The sequence below is a fragment of the Zootoca vivipara genome, chromosome 4 (assembly GCF_965207765.1).
Source record: "Zootoca vivipara chromosome 4, rZooViv2.hap1.1, whole genome shotgun sequence".
In the NCBI taxonomy this organism is placed as follows: Eukaryota; Metazoa; Chordata; class Lepidosauria; order Squamata; family Lacertidae; genus Zootoca; species Zootoca vivipara.
In genome coordinates, this window is record NC_142587.1 from 49,910,820 (window position 1) to 49,928,057 (window position 17,238).

A 17,238-nucleotide genomic window follows, 5' to 3' on the forward strand; every position below is an offset into this window, starting at 1 on the left:
AGAATCCTGTTCAATGCCATCTTCCCTGTCTCCCCACCCCTCCCGCTAGGACGTGACCCTGCCTGAAGGAAGGCTTAAGGATCTGCATATGCACAACAGTTAGCATAAACTCACACATTTCCCCTCTCCACCTCCCCTCCGCCCAGAACAAAACAGTGTTCCAGAAGAGGGGGGGGGGGAACCGCCCAAATCCAAAGTGACACTTTTCTACTCAAGTTAATAATACAGCCTATTATATGTTCTCTTACCATGAAATCTCTATCCGCTGCCTCTGTATTAGAATTGCTAGTATCTCTCTGTATTGGAATTGCTGTTTTATATCTTAGAACTGTATTGCTACCTTTTAATTAGAAATCCCTGTATTAGGTATGTTTTCCAGGTATATTTTCTGTATGAACCCTGTAGGATCCCAACCCACCTGAACCTTGCCCTACTACCACCCTATACCCATTCAAGGACACACGGACAATAGAGGGATTAGCTGGAACAACTTTATTCAAATAAATTGCCATCCTCAACGTAGCCCACCCTTCCATGGCCTGGAGGAAAACACCTGCCGGGCGGACTTCCACCCCACGGAAATCGCCAGGAACTGCCCCACCTCTGCACCCATCTCGACTGATTGCCCTTCCTGCCAAACAACAGGGACCACCATCAGCGACAGGAGAAGAGCGATTGACATCTCTCCATCTGAAAGGAAAAGTCATCTCCGCACCCAGCTAATCCGATCCCCCACCCGTCGCCCTTGTCTCCCCCTCCCTCCCAGTCCAGAGATTTCCATGCAGGGACAGGAGGGTATATAAGGGGACTTTACCATTTCCCGGGGTTCCTTCCTTCTTTCCAGAGGCAGGGACCCTACAGCTGTAGCTTTGCATTCTGCAATAAAGGGATCAGTTTGTTTTTCCTGACAGCATCGTGTGGTCTCTGTCATTTTCCCGGCGGAGCTGAACTTAGTGCAAATTTTGGAGCTTCCGACCCGCGTCTGTCCTTCTTAAAAGGCAACGCATTTTGGGGTACATTTTTCATAGCAATAGTATTAAAGTCACAAGATCCCTGTCAGGGGAAGTGGGAGGGACATAGCAACCTTCATGTGTTCCCCCATACTTCGCAGAACTGCCTCAATTGCTACTGAGGAAAATAATGAATCCCTCAGTTTGCCCCAACACTCTCTTCGCCATGGTCCTCTGCAGTCTAGTAGGAAAAAGTAAAGTACAAGTAAAAGGAAAAGTACAAGTAAAGGAAAAAGTAGTACAAGTCAAAGACTCACTCTTAGCCTCAAGTATACTACAGTGGTTCCTCGGTTTTCAAACATAATCCATTCTGGAAGTTCGTTCGAAAACCGAAACGTTTAAAACACGAAAGCGGAAGCCTCAAAACGCAAGCCTCAATACAGAAAAGTCAAAACAAAAGTCACATTTGCTGCTCAAGTTCTGAGGCACGTTTGAAAAGTGAGGCACTTACTTCCAGGTTTTTGGCGTTCGAGTTCTGAAATGTTCGAGTACAGAGGCATTCGAAAACTGAGGTACAGCCCTTAGCTGTATCTCAGATCCTGGAGGGCTTCCATCCTTTTCAAAGCTGCTAAGGGCGGGGACCTAATGGCCAAAGAGTTGGGTTCACACAATTCATGCTACAATCAGGCCACTAGTGAAGTGAAACAATAAAGTGAAAGCAGAGGGGTAATCTAGGCTCCCCAAACTCCAGAGGAGCCAAATCACAAACGACTGAGCATCTCAAAAGCACATTATTACACATGCATGAGATGCATGTTAATTCTTTTTATTGATTTATTTCACTTTTATTTTGGTAGATTTCTTACCTGCTCTTCACCACAAGGTCCCAGGATGGGTTACAACAATAAAATATACAATCAGAAAACAACTGCAACCATAAAACTACTGCAAAACGCAATTAAAGCGAACTCCCTCAGGAGGTTGTGGACCAGGCATCCCCAAACTGTGGCCCTCCAGATGTTTTGGCCTACAACTCCCATGATCCCTAGCTAACAGGACCAGTGGTCAGGGAACATGGGAATTGTAGTCCAAAACATCTGGAGGGCCGAAGTTTGGGGATGCCTGTTGTGGACTCTCCTTTGTTGGAGGTTTTTAAGCAGAGGTTGGATGGCCATCTCTAGTTTCCTGCGTTGTGGGGGGTTGGAGTAGATTCCCCCCCCCCGATCCTTTCCAACTCTACAATTCTATGAGTCTAGAAGCAGGTTGATATTAAAAACAATTCTATAAATAAAAATAATACAAATGTTTTAAAAACATTTCACCTATAAAAAGTTTTTTAATAGTTCCAGTACAGATGCAGACTGTGGTAAGATTTCCACGTAAAAGCTTTGTTGAAAGAGGAAGGTCCTCAGTAGGTTTTGAAGACAACAGAAATGATACCTGTCTGATATTCGATGGCGGGGAATGAGATTCTAAAGGGAAGGGGCTACCATATTAAAAGTCCAGTTCCTTTATTAGTTACAGGTAGATAGCCGTGTTGGTCTGACGTAGTCGAAACAAAAAAATAACCTTCCAGTAGCACCTTAGAGACCAACTAAGTGTGTCATAGGTATGAGCTTATGACACATTCCTTTATTGCGCAGGATGGACCTCTTAATAAGGTGGAATCTGCAGGAGGCCCCCAACTGCAGAGCTCAGTGATCCATTAGGTATATAAGGGGTGAGATGACCTAGGGCTTTGTACCCCAGATCCAGCACCTTGAACTAAGCTCATACCTCTAATTGGCAGCCAGTGCAATTATTTCAGCAGTGCCATAATATGGTGATGATTGCTGAATTAATGAATTAAGCATAAGAACATAACCTACGTACATAAAAAGAGGGAAATGTGCAGGCAATATTCCACCCAATCATTTTGCAAGACTCAAGCCCGTTCCCACATTCCATGAGGTGAGTCACAACCCAAGACACAATTCTATTGTTCAGAAATGGAGCTTGCTGTTTCGTTTTGAAAGTGCTTTTCTATTCTCCCCCACATGACCGAACTTAAAGCAGCTCAAAGAAAACAGTGGAAGAATCCAGGATTTTAACCTGCATGCCACCTCACCAGACAAAAAATAGCAGCAAAGACAGGACTTTGTCGTCTAATGCTGGTCTTATTTGGATTTCTTATCATTTTACTTTTGAAACATTGAAAAATTGACTTGCCTGTGCCAATACAATATATTACTCCATGCTGGGGGGGGGGGGCTGTGACTGTGGCTGAGTGAGAGATGGTTTCCATTCAGGGTAGTCCACTGTTAGCAGGGAAGGATTTCCAGCCAGAACCCCCCCCCCTTACAGAATACACCCAACCACTCTATCTGGTCCCTGAAATAGTCCTATACAAATTACACACCTCAAAAGAGCACACTGGGGGCCCCTCCATGTGTCCTTTTAATTGTGCATTCATGAAGAGTTGTGCTCATGATGGTATTAAGCAATCTCTAGTTTTCTTCTTATCCTTGAAGGATAAGGGTTGTGGGTCCGAACCCAATGTTGGGCGAAAGATTCCTGCACTGCAGAATGTTGGAATAATGACTCTCATGGTCCCTTGAAACTTGACTATACTATGATTCTATATGTGATGCCACTCTCCAGACTGTTTGCACCTATAAAAGTTTCAGGGTAGCATACTGCTTTGTCTCATAGCTTCCTATTAAAACCCTGTAATTTTTTTCTATCACGAGTGTTCCAGGATATGTGAGGCAGGTGGTTGTTCCGCTTTTGGTACAGTGCCAGAGTGCCCTTTCCAAAAGCAGTAATGTGGTAGCACTGGGGACTCATCACAGATCAATTAATAAAGTGGAAGATGTGCGGACAGTCCAGTATAAATCCACCACTAAATACATTATTATTGTGTTAATCAAATAGCTGATTGGTTGCTTTTGCAAGTGCTCAGCTATAGTTCAGGAAAATGCCTCAGGATGAATCATGAAATCACAGAATTGTAGAGCTGGAAGAGACCGAAGGGCCATCTAGTCCAACCCCCTGCAATGCAGGAATCTCAGCTAAAGCGTCTGTGACAGATGACCATTCAACCTCTGCCTAAAACCCTCCAAGGAAGGAAGGAGAGTCCACCACCTTCCAAAGGAGTCCGTTCCAATGTCAAACAGGAAGTTCTTCCTGATGTTTAGTCGGAATCTTCTTTCTTGTAACTTGAATCCATTGGTTCGGAACCTACCCTCTAGAGCAGGAGAAAACAAGCTTGCTCCATCTTCCATGTAACAGCCCTTTAGATATTTAAAGATGGCTATCATAGTATATGTTAACCTTTGTAGTAAAGTTCCACCAGGAGCTCCTATACTGCAATTCCTATTGGCTAAAATCATGGTAGGTGGCTCTATCCTTCCTGGCTGAAATCATTATTTGGACGGAGGCTTGAGTCACAGGACCAGAAGCTGAATCAAGACTTAAATGTGATTTGAGGCCAATCTTTGCTGCCACCTGCTGGTTGGAATACAAATTTGCTGTTGACATGGGGTTAGCTGAAGCGTCTGCAATGCACCAAAATGCGTTGCTGACACTTGCTGGAAAATTTACGTTGCAGGCTTCTCATGTTTTGCATCTTTATGGAACATGTAAAGCCATCACACTGACTGCATCCTTGAATTAACTTTGAATAAGGCCCAAAGGACATGGACTTCCGTTGGCACATCTAGATCTGGTGGACAGTTTCGAGCAGGACAGACCAATAGATTTTGACACCTGAGGCAGATCCCAAAATGACACCCCAACCCCTACTAGGGAAGGTGTCAGGGAAGACCTAGATCAGTGGGTGGGCAGGGAAGAAAGATCAACATTGGGAACTTCTGCCTGGGTGGACCCTCCACCTGAGGTGGGCACCTCACCTTGCCTCCTAGGTTGGCTGGCCCTGGTTTTGAGCATGGGGATGACTTTATGATTTTGTCTGTCTTTCTTGCGAATGCTGCTATTGTTTTTTATCATGCCGTTTAATCAGATATCAGGTGTGTGGGTGTGGGGGGAGATTGCTACTCAGTCATCCAAACTAGGGGCTCAGGTTTTCCTGTGTGTGTATGCTTGAGCCAGATCCAAATATCCCAAGAAAATAACTGCTAGACACTGACCTAAGGGTTAAATTGAAAATGTAGCACATCTAAAGTTTCCCATATTGAATTGACTCTACTTGCTGAAAGTAAAACTAACTTGTGGCAGGACTGGGGGGTGATAAACCAGAATGACAGAAATAAGCTCCAACAAGTTAGCATGGACTACAGAGTGAATCCACTGGGACTTAACAGCTACTAGAAGTATTATGTGCTAATCCTTCAAATATTGAAAAGGCATTATTTCAAAAGTGACACCTGAAGCAAATCCATATGTCGAAGAAGAAAATACATAATGCAATGTTTCTTCACAGGGATGAGTCCTCCAAGACAGATTCTCTATCAAGCTTCTCAGTAAATGGTAGGCTATATTCAGCCATCTCACAAATAATAAGGGAACAGAGGTGATGTTAGTCACAGCATTATGATGCCATGTGGGAGGAAGTAGAAGCCATTCAAATGACTTCACAATTACCATTGTGTGAACCAGGAGAGCAGGACTCTCCTGTCAAACCCCATGGCGCAGCCCCCATGTTCAGCTATACAACCTCCAGATTCCAAAAAGAGGTTATAGAAGAGAAGAGGAAATTGTTGAAGAAGGCTTATAGCATTTTGTTAGAATGGGAAACAGAAGATAAAGAGGTTAAATCAGTTATGATTAAATGGGCACAAGATTTGGGACACAATATACAATTTGAAGATTGGGAAAAGTTATGGAAAGTAAATCTGAAATTTACAGATTGTTCTTTGTTGAAAGAAAACTACATGAAAATGATGTATAGATGGTATATTACACCAGTTAAAATGGTAAAAATGTACAAAACTGGGTCAAATATATGTTGGAAATGTAAAGAAAAAGAAGGGACTTTTATCATATGTGGTGGGAATGTAGAGAAGTTAAAAAAAATATTGGGAAATGATTTATAATGAATTGAAAAAATGTTCAAAAAGACTTTTGTTAAAAAAACCAGAAGCATTTTTATTAGGAATTTTAAGACAAGATCTGCCGAAGAAAATGAAGAATCTATTTATGTATCCCACCACTGCAGCAAGTGTATTGCCAGCACAAGGGTGGAAGAAGGAAGAAATACCAATGAAAGAGCAATGGCAAGAGAAATTGATGAATTATGCGGACCTGGCAAAATTTACAAACTGTGTGAAATGGACAATCGGGAATTCGAGGAAAAATAGGAACTTTTTACAAACTATTTGAAAAATCAACAAAGAGACCTACATTCACTGCCAGGCTTTGAATAAACATGCACAATTTCGTTTTTATCAGAAGAACGTGAACTATTAGGGAAATGATATGTAAAATTGTACAACATGCAGAAACAATATGTAAAAATAAATCAGATAAAGGGAGCTGAGGGAAGTCCGGGGGGGGGGGAGGGATGTAGTTGATTGTAGTATTTACAAACTGTATTGATTTAATATTAATAAAAATTTATTTAAAAAAGTTATGCCACACCACAGAAATACAAAGAAAATGCAAGGCAAATGGGAGGAAACTCATTATGTATCATTTGTGGACTGAAAACAACAGCAAATAACACAAATATTCTGTGGATTCATTTCTGTTGCAGAAGTGGAACAAATAAGCAAATATCAGCAAATTCTGCTTCCGTCAAAGTTCTCTGACATCATGACTTACAACACACCCCTTTGGATCCTACTCTTCCATCAGAAAGAAAGAAATGAAGTGTCTCAATACTGACACAAGTGAATTGATCACATTTAACAGTATGATCCACCAGGAGAATGTGTGCACAAACCTTGTGTATGAAACATGTTGGGACAAAAGTTGTTTCACGCATTAACTTTATTTAAAATCAGGGGATGAACAGTGCCTGTTTAAAGAGCTAGTCAACAACCTTGAAGATGAGTATGGTGACTCATTATATTGCTATGAAGTGTGCCCACTACCAGAGCAACTCTCCTGCTGCACAGCCTGCTATGGAACTAGAGTTGCCAGATACAAAGGAGGGCAGGGCTCCGGCACCATTAATAATTGTGGAGAAGATGCAATTTCAGCACCTAAGGCTCACGAAGCTTCTTTGGCAAGCTACACTTGCTGAAATTCCTTGTTCTTCACAACTATCCATCAGTTCAGGAGCCCTATCCTCTTCACACTACTGCAGTGGGTTTTTCAGGCTGTTTACCTGGGAGTAAGCATTATGAGTCTTACTCCTAAGCAAACAAGCATAGGCTTGGATTGTAAAAAGTAATGTCAGCATCTCCTTATCTAAAATAGATTTGACTTCAGTATCTAAGCAAAAGTTTCAGGATTTATGTTCTATGCAGTTTTGTGCCTCTGTTGAAAACTATCAGCCACCTGGATAGGTCCGTGGATGACAATTTTCATCCAGGGACCTCTCCAGTGCATCCCAGTAGACAAGATTCTCATGAGGTCTGACAAAGTGGCTTGTCACAATTTTCCTAAAACGACAAGGAGAAAATGCAACCCCCCCTGGGAAGAATGTTTGTTCTGAATGAAGTTCTTCCAGTTTGATGTCGAGTTTAGCGAGGCACATGCCTACAAAAACATCCTCTAATTTAAAATAAGGAACTTCTTTGGCAATTTTATATACACTACTAGCAACATCTGCAGACAAAACATAACCAGTCCCTGAACAAAATGGAGGGTACAAGTTTCCTGAATATTCTTCTTCACTCACATACCACTTACTTATCAGTTTTCGTATTGGATGCTCATTCTCTTTTAAAAAGCCAGTGAAGAAGCTAACCTTCTTATTTTTCTTAAGAAGAAGTTCAGTGAGATAGTAGGTATTCACAAACATATCTGAGTCTGTTTTCATCACAAAGCTGGTTTGTGGGCAGAATTTGTGAATCCATTCAAGGCCCATAATAGTCTTTAATGTTAAATTGTAGTAGGAATCTAGAAAATCCTTCTGGATAATGTCTCTGTGTTTTTTGTTCTCATAACCAATAGCACGCCGGTCAACAGCAGTGAGAGTACTTCCCAGGAGAAAATAGGTCACAATACGTTTGTTGTCTATGTTTCTTTCTCTGCCCCATGTCTCACGGATAGCCATCCGAGCGTTGGATTGTTTGTGAGATGATGTCACAAGAATGACCAGGAATGGTGGATTCCGTCTGCAATTCATTTTAGGCCTCCTTAAAAAACGTCCATCTCTCTTAAAGGGAAAGAACTCGTGCTTTGTCTCACAGAATATACAGATTTCGAAAGTGCCCAGCATGGCATATAAACAGAGAAAACAAACCAAAGCTGTAGTGAAAACAAGCATCCTTGCAAGTCTCTTGGAAGCCATCTGAAAGAAAGGAAAGGAAATGCTATGTGGAAATGTCTAGCAAATCAGTGTAGTGGGGAGATTACATTCCTACAGCCATGGTAAATGGGCATTGTGTATGTCAAAGTAAAAGGTAAAGGGATCCCCTGACCATTAGGTCCAGTTGTGACTGACTCTGGGGTTGCAGCACTCATCTTGCATTATTATTGGCCGAGGGAGCCAGTGTACAGCTTCTAGGTCATGTGGCCAGCATGACAAAGCCACTTCTGGTGAACCAGAGCAGCACATGGAAACACCGTTTACCTTCCCGCTGTACCTATTTATCTACTTGCACTTTGATGTGTTTTCAAACTGCTAGGTTGACAGGAGCAGGGACCAAGCAACGGGAGCGCACCCCATCACAGGGATTCGAACTGCCGACCTTCTGATCAGCAAGCCCTAGGCTCTGTGGTTTAACCCACAGTGCCACCTGCGTCCCTGTCAAAGAGCTGGCCTTAAATGTGACACTAGCAGCTGGAATCAACCTGTAAGAATTTTAGTAAGAGCTGTACTTGAGGTTTTTCTTTGGGAATAGTCTTGAAAACAGAACATTGTGCTGTGATATGCAGCCTTGCATGTTTCTAGTCAGTAGGTGGCAGGGTTGAGAGTAACAGATTACAGGATGAAATATAATTAAAAAATTCCTTCAGTAGCACCTTAAAGACCAACTAAGTTTTTATTTTGGTATGAGCTTTGTGTGCATGCACACTTCTTCAGATACACTTGAAAAATACACTTGGTTTTTTATTTTTTTATTTTGCTTCGACTCAGACCAATACGGCTACCTACCTGTAACTAGGATAAAATATACTTTGTGGTTTCCCACCTAAGTTCTGCCCCTTCCTCCTGTACATTCGCTCTCTCCTCCCACTTTCTTGCACAAGGATACCACAGAGGTAGCTCCAATCATGTAGTGTACAATTTGTAGTCATTCTTGTGAATATGTAGTAGCTGTAAGCAAACAGCCTGCTCTGCTTTATTTCTGTGTTTTATTCCCCCCCCCTTAAAGCAATGCTAGTGATGTATGAATGAGACACAATGGGTATTGGAGCTGAGGAACTCCAGGCAGCTCCAGCTTCCAAACTTTATAAACTCTGATATCCCAACCCATTTTATTTTTTAAAACCTATCATGTTGGGTTCAGCCAGCTCCCCGGGCTTACACCACCACAGGTGCACCTTGCTTCCTGAGCTCTGAGGATAGAATCACACTATCCACGGGTGCTCTTTGCTCTCTGGGTTCTGAATTCCGCGCACATCCCCTGCTTGTGTCTGCTCAAGCGCCTTTCAGAGCCATTGATAATGCAGGGATGTCTTCTCCTGCCTGGGCAAGAAAATTGTAGCCACGGTGTCTACAGTCCATTTAAACTTTCTCAAAAACTGTTATCTCTTTTAAAATCATTTCTCTTTCCACCTTATGTCCCCCTGAAGAGGGATAGAAATAGGCAAACTGAATACCGGTAGTTTGGCGGGTGTAATCCCCTCACCCAGCTGCTAATATAAAAGATGACAGCTCCTTTAAAGTGCCCCCTGTCAGAGCTAGGCAGGAAGGAACTGAAAGGGAAGTCTCCTGAAGACTTGTTCAAATCTGATTGGTCAAATCTAGGGGAGCGAGTAGAAGATCCATGGATCTCCTCCTCCACTTCAGGAAAAAGGAAACCTGCCTACCTGTTCTCCTCGTGTTAAAGGCTCTTTGCATCCCAATGTGACTTTCCCTTCTTTTTGCATAGGAAGTTGAAAGTGTCAGAGAAGCCCACGTTGTGCCGGGGGCGGGGGGAATGAAAAGCCACTGCTTCCTGTTTCATATGATAAATTTACATAGGGAATATTTCATGCAAATAGCTCCTCACATGAAAATAAGCTACTTGTGGCTTTATTGCCTCAAACAGTTGGAGGCAATAAAACCCAGCAATGCTTCTGAATGTTGAGGGCAGAGTGCAATTGGCTTGATCCAGCAAGCTCTTCTTAAGTTTTTATATTGATGGCACTGGTTTTGTTTTTCCCCCCTTTAAACATGGCTGTCACTAACAGGTTCTAAATATTCCCTTAGTCATCTACTGAACAAAGTACCAGCTTATTTTAGTTATATACTGCCTGGTTGTAAACAGAGCCTCTAAGCAATTCACAAAAACTAAAAACTGGAGTCCAGGTGAGCCTCCCCTGCGTGTTTTTGCAGATTTAGCTTACCTTTAATGGATGCTTGAATTTCATGAGGAGAAAGAAAGCTTTGGCTCCAAGACAGCAACTGATAAAATCTAGAACAAGAAAAGTGTTGGTGAACTCCAAATGCAATTCTATTCCCATAAACAAAATGAACAAGTATCTCCTTAAATGTGTTGATAAACATTTCCAACAGGCAAACTTGACAATGGGCACACGTTCTCTTTACATTCTTCTTGGTCTTAACATTCCCTGCCCACCAAAGGCAAGGCTACTTTATTTTTATTTTTTATTCGTCATTTATTTCTTCTTCTGATAATTCTAGTTTCCAGTGTCAGCTTCCTTCATTATCACTATTATTATCATTAATAATAATTACTATTACTATTATTTCCAGGGTGGCAAACACATTAACAATAATATCACTAATTATATTCTAAAAAGCATTTTAAAAAGCACTTCTAACAACAGTTTTAAAGAAAACATTCTACCAGCCGATAATTTCAGGGTTCCCAGGATCAGGACTGCTCAACATTCCTATGCCTGGGCAAACAGCAATGTTTCCAAATTCCCTCAGAAAGTCAGTTATGCTGTATGAAGTGATTGACAGCACTAAATATTTACCCATTTACAGTATCCTGTCCCTCTAAATGGTAAAATAAACCTGTTTTTGAGAAAAGTCCAGGGCCTGTCACGATCCTCTCTAGGCAAAACTGATTTTGGCAGGGGCTGAACATCTCCCCTTCCCAAATGGAAAATACTTCTTACATGTCCCATCAGCAGGGCAGCCATTTTGCCAAGCACCCTGGGCTTCCCTGGATTCAGTCCTCCCCACCCAACCAAGGCCCATTTCCACCATTAGCAAGATCAAATGCCCACCTGGGGTGGTGTCTTTATTTTTATATTTATTTATTTATTTTAAAACATAAATATCAGAAGCTGATCTGTGAGATATAAGTGCCTGGTGGTTCTTCTGTGAGAAACTCCTGGTAGCGCTTTTCAGGGCTTTGCCGCAGCTATGATTGGCATTGGGAGGAGGGAAGTATACAAGTCATAGAGATTACAAATAATAAAAGAGATGCACTCCTTGTCTCCAGAAGGGGCTTGCTGGTTCATTTCTATTTTTATTTATTTTCTGGGACGTCCCTTGTGGGAGAAAGATTGCTACCCAAAGGAAACAATATAGAAATGCATAATTTTTAGCGTAGCTGCGCTTGGGGCAGTAGAATTCCCCCCCCCCAACAGTAAGGGAAACAGTAAGGAAGTTTGTGCTTTCCCTACCTCAGGTTTTATTTTTCATGCAAAGAATACTGGTCTTATTATTTTCATATATTTGTTGCCCGAGGCCCAGGCAAATGTACCCAGCTGCCCCCTGCCCAGGCCTGCTTTTGCAATCAACTTTGCAGGCCTCACCACCACCACTTTCTGCACTTCCCTTTTTCAAAAAATGTTAGCGAGCACACGTACTTAAAGGGTCAGGATTGTTAAACAGAGCTCTCAATGCTGCGATAGAGGTTGTTATTAATACTACTACACCCCATTTTGTCATGTTTTGCCAATGGCTGGTTTGCCTTCTGATTAAAAAAAAAACCAGCCCTCACGGCCCAAATAAAGTTTCTTTATTTATTAATTAAATTTATATCCTGCTCTTCCTCTCAAAGGAGCCCGATGCAGCCTCCTGCTCTGCAGAGCTGTGTGCAACCCCAGACATAATGCACTTTTGCTCCACCACAGCACCACTGGCACAACCGTACTAAGCCAACCCTGAAATTGAGCAGGGTCTCACCTCTACCCTTTCCCGTCATCTATGCCATTTCCTGCCTCTAGGGTGAGAATCAGCTTTATTTCTCTCACAGCAACAGGCTTAATGGCAGAATATGACCTGAAGTATTTGCCTGTACGACCCCCATCTTGCTTTCCTAGGGGCAAATGTGCATAGTGCTTACTAATGGTCAAGCTTTGCTTCCCCCTGCCCCAAATCAGCAGATCTTTAATCATTTTTTCAATACAAACATCAAAAATAATAACAATAATAACACAATTTGACCATTCAGATTCGAATACACTGATATACCTATGACTACACCTTTTTAACAATATTTTCCCACCTCTCTCTCCTTCCCCTACTTCCCACCACTATCCCACCTTATCACTTAAATATTCGTTCCAGATTTCTTAATATTTATCCATTCTTATTTTGGTCGACATGCAATTTGTTTGTATGTAGCTAATCTGTCCTTTTTTTCATTTTATAAGAAACAGCAGACAAAAAAGAACAAAATACAACAATACCAACTAAACAAACAAATCTAACAACAAAAACATACAAACATTTCTTATATAAACCTTGTTTTCATTAACATCATCAAATGACTTCCCTCAATCCCTTCCTTCTGAATTTCATTATAATACATTACATTATATTACATCTTTAGCAGTTTATTTACCATCTAGTAACCAAATATTAATTTAATTTAATTATTCCTTTATTTATTAACCAATTATTTAAATTCTACATTTACTAACTCCCTGTAAAATCCAAATGTTAACACTTATAGCCTATATTATCTTCACTAAAGGATATAATTTCTATATATTACAATTTTTTTTCAAATATTATTTGAATTTTTCCCAATCTTCTTCCATTGTCTCTTCCATCTGGTCACGTAGCCTCCCAGTCATTTCAGCAAGTTCCATAAAGCCCATCCTCTTCATTTGCCATTCATCTATCGTAGGTATCTCTTGTGTCTTCCAATTCTTGGCAAGTACCAGTAATATTCTGGCAGCTGTTGTGGCATACAAAAAGAATATACTATCTTTTGGGGGATTTCTCCCCCTACTATTCCAAGTAAAAAGGCTTGAAAAATGTGTTTTTCAACATTTTTTTCATCTCATTATAAATCTTTTCCCAGAAGTCTTTTACTTTGGGACATGTCCACCACATGTGGTAAAAGGTCCCTTCTTTCTCTTTACATTTCCAGCACTTATTATCAGAAGTATGATGCATCTTTGATAATTTAACAGGTGTTAAATACCATCTATACATCATCTTCATCATATTTTCTTTCAAAACAGGACATGCCGTAAATTTAAGGGTCTTTTTCCACAATTTCTCCCAGTCATTCAACATTATGTTATGCCCCACATCCTTAGCCCAATCAATCATAACTGATTTAACTTGTTCATCTTTCGTATGCCACTCCAGTAACCAATTATATATTCTAGATAATTTTTTCATCTTTACATCTATCAATTCCGTTTCCAGTTTGGATTTCTGAACTTGAAAACCATCAATCCTGAACATCTCATTAATCTGATGGTATTGTAACCAATCATTCAATTTATCTTTAAGACGTTCATAGGATTTCAGTTCAAATTTGTTTTCCTTAATCTGTCCATATTATCAATCCATGTGCTCAGTGGAATCTTTTTGCGGCTCTTCCAATTCATCAAAACAAGTCTTGTTTTTGTTTTTTGCTTCTAATATAGCACGGTACATCCATTTTTTTTGACCCCTTGAAATCTCCCACATTTCTGGAATATAATTTAGAATTAAATTCAGTTCCCCTACATAACAATTTCTTTTTATTACACTTGCTATAAATATCCTCACCTCGTACCATAATGATCTTATCATTGGGCAGTTAATCAATATATGTACTAAGTTTGCATTTTTACCCCCACATCTCCAGCAGTTGTCTGCACTTGTTATTTTCTTCTGGTATAGTTCCAGTGGACTCTGAATATTATTTTCCGTTGAATAATTCTTCGTCTTAGATCCATCGAGGCTATTTCTGTTGATTTTATACTTGACTCCCATATAGCATTTGTTATCTGTACCCCTAACTCTTCACTCCATTTTTTTTCTATCATATTCTAAATCATATTTCTTCCTGTTGAGTGGGGTTTTATATAGTGCAAGTGTAGAGTTTTTTGCTTTCGTTGCAGATCTTGCCTTTGCCACTGCCTCCATTTCACAGGAACACAAGCGGGCAACCTTGTGTTTGGCAAGGGCTTCCGTTGTTTTGAATGAGAATGCAGGCTAGAATTGAGGAAGGTAGTAAAGAATTCCTCTGCCTAAGAAAAGGCAGGAAATTCTAGAGGAAACCACAGCCTTTGCAATTGAGTGGAAAGCGACAGTACTTAACAGTGCTGTCCTATACTGTACATGTTTTCTCAGAAGTAAGGCCCATTGTGTTCTGTGGGCTTACTCTCAGAAAAGAAGTGCAGCCATAAACTTCTTACAATACATAAAATTGCCTTGAATTTTTAATTAGCCTTTTGAGAGTCCAACTACTGTACAGTATATGTTACGTGCAAAAGTACCCAAAAGCCACTCTGACGGGCTTGGCTTGGAGTGAGAAGGCGGCAGAAAGGGGTTGCTTAGTTCTTTCCCAACCTACCTTTTGCCTTTGTAGATGTGTTTGTAATATGGTTCCTTTCATGGGGGGAAATTGCGCAGCTTCTTAAGTTTAATGTTTGCAGTGGGCCATGTTTGTGCATGAGGTGTGCCTGTGTTTCCAGCCCTGTGGAATGTTTCCTATGCTTATGTGGAATGTTTCCTATGTTGGAGAGGCGAGGGTGCAAAGTGCACCTTTGAACATATATACGGTGGGATTGTTGTCTGGTTAGGGATTTCTGGGGATTTAGCAAGGTATTAAGGATATTAGGAGTTCTGAGTTACATTTAAATCTAGTAACAATGGTTTGGGGCTATGCAAACTACGTGGTTAGGAAGGGCTGTCTTGTGTGGTCTCTCACATGCTGCTAACAGCAGAGGTCTTGATAGGGAAGATGTGGAAAAATAAAATAGTGGATATAATATTAGTGAACAAAATTATGAGATATAAGCAATTAAGGGAAGGAAGGAAACAATCATCATAGATCTTTAGACTATGCTGAACACCATTCGTTTTTTCAAATGGATTGTACATTATGTATTTCTGACATCCTAAGAAAATTGAGGGTCAATTTAAAATTGGAGGAAAGCTGGTGCACTTGGACGCCCATGTGGCGCAATGATTCAGTGTTAATCAGAAGATTGGTGGTTTAAGCCCACCCAGGGATGGCTGTGGGCAGGATTCCTGCATTGCAGGATGTTGGACTAGATCAGGGGTAGGCAACTTAAGGCCCATGGGCCGGATATGGCCCAATCGCCTTCTCAATCCAGCCCACGGACGGTCTGGGAATCAGCGTGTTTTTACATGAGTAGAATATGTGCTTTTATTTAAAATGCATCTATGGGTTATTTGTGGGGCATAGGAATTCATTCATTCCCCCCCTGCCCCCCAAAATATAGTCTGGCCCACCACATGGTCTGAGGGATGGTGGACCGCGGTGCCCACCACTGAAAAAGGTTGCTGACCCCTGGACTAGATGACCCTTGGGGATCCCTTCCAGCTCTACAATTCTGATTCTAAGATGCACAAAGGATCAAAATTATAACTCTTTAATTCGATCCATGGCACATAGAAAATACTAAGATACCTTGCCTGGCAAAGAGGAACAATTAGTGTATGTAAATATAAACTTTTCTTTTCTTGCTCTCACTGGTAGCATGCAGAAAGACGACAGGATTCCCTATAAACCTAAGAAACTCTCCACATGGCATGTGTGCCCTTCCGAGGAGAGGAGGGAGAGGAGGGGTGAATGTTAACTGACTGACTTACCCAGGGGATCATGTAGAAAAGGCACCACTAAGCCAGCAGGAGTATTGCAGGTTCTGGGTCTGAACCGAGAGACTTGGTGGCAGGGTCGTCCTAGTGGTTTTCAGAGGGGGAGGAGAAATCTAGAAATACAACAATGCAAAATTACTTTTATAACTTTAGCAACTGAATTTTCTGGAGAACCATTTTTAAGAGCCAATGCAGAATAGTGATCACACGAACCATCTACTTATTCTGTTCAGTTAAAACAACTAACTGAACAATCTCTTAATTTGATAATGTCAGATAATTTCTCTATCCCAGCTAGATCCCAAATCTTTACCAACCAGACATGAACAGGCAGAATATCTGCTTCTAGGACTTGGCAGCAGTCAGTATATATTGTAATGTTTTATCATTGCTGTGGCCGTTGCAAATAAAGTTATTTACCTATCATCTTTCAGTAAACAAAAAAAATGCTTTACCTTCTTCCTTCTTAACCTGTATCCAGTACAAATGTGCACCAGCCACAAATTTAGTTCAGACCCTGGTTTGGCACTTCAGAAAACAGCCCATCTTGGTCTGAGAATTTCATAGGCTACCCAGTTTGACATAAGGTCTGTCTGAGTTTGCTTTGTCTCTCTACACACTCCTCATCTCTACTGAAAATTCTTTTTTAAAACCAGCTATAATTTTTTCTTCTTTTTACAGGAATGGATAAAATGTGTAGGCATATTAGCTCCTCCAGTATGTTTAAGCTTGCCACATTACAAGCAAATGGGTGTGGAGCTTTTGCACTGAACATATTTTCAGTTTGACTTTTTTTTTTAGGAATACATCAGAACTTTTTCTTTTTTATGGGCAGACTTATATTAAATTTTTAGGCCATACTCTGAGGGCATGAATCCTGTGCCTAAGTTCAGTAGGCAAGCTACAGTAGTTTCCCAGCAATGTCAGCTTTTACAGCTTGGGCGTGGTGAAAAAAGAATCACTTTGTCTGAAGATTGCAGACATGAAAGAGATGTCCCTGGACAACATACCTGCCAAACTGCAGACAAGTGTCTTCTA

General features: G+C 41.0%; 2 protein-coding genes across 6 annotated transcripts in view; both read right to left on the reverse strand.

Annotated features, from left to right (window-relative positions):
• The window catches only part of IGSF5 (immunoglobulin superfamily member 5), a 48,780-nt gene extending 32,522 nt beyond the window's left edge, over nucleotides 1–16,258 (reverse strand). For all 4 annotated transcript variants that reach the window (XM_088667879.1, XM_088667878.1, XM_088667877.1 and 1 more), the window contains exons 1-2: nucleotides 16,195–16,258; nucleotides 10,554–10,621 (exon numbers count right to left, since the gene is read on the reverse strand). The gene's annotated coding sequence lies outside the window, so the exon portion shown is untranslated. The remainder of the gene's footprint in view (nucleotides 1–10,553; nucleotides 10,622–16,194) is intronic.
• Nucleotides 6,482–16,259, reverse strand: B3GALT5 (beta-1,3-galactosyltransferase 5). 2 transcript variants are annotated; one of them, XM_088667882.1, is made up of 3 exons: nucleotides 16,195–16,259; nucleotides 10,554–10,621; nucleotides 6,482–8,349 (listed from the first exon to the last, which is right to left on the reverse strand). In XM_088667882.1, the coding sequence occupies exons 2-3, from the start codon at nucleotides 10,575–10,577 to the stop codon at nucleotides 7,384–7,386; spliced, it is 990 nt and encodes a 329-aa protein (XP_088524008.1). In that variant the 5' UTR covers nucleotides 10,578–10,621; nucleotides 16,195–16,259; the 3' UTR covers nucleotides 6,482–7,383. The 2 variants fall into 2 exon arrangements, with proteins under 2 accessions (XP_088524008.1, XP_088524009.1); XM_088667883.1 differs by lacking the exon at nucleotides 16,195–16,259 and adding an exon at nucleotides 11,295–11,400.
• Nucleotides 16,260–17,238: the final 979 nt, after the last annotated feature.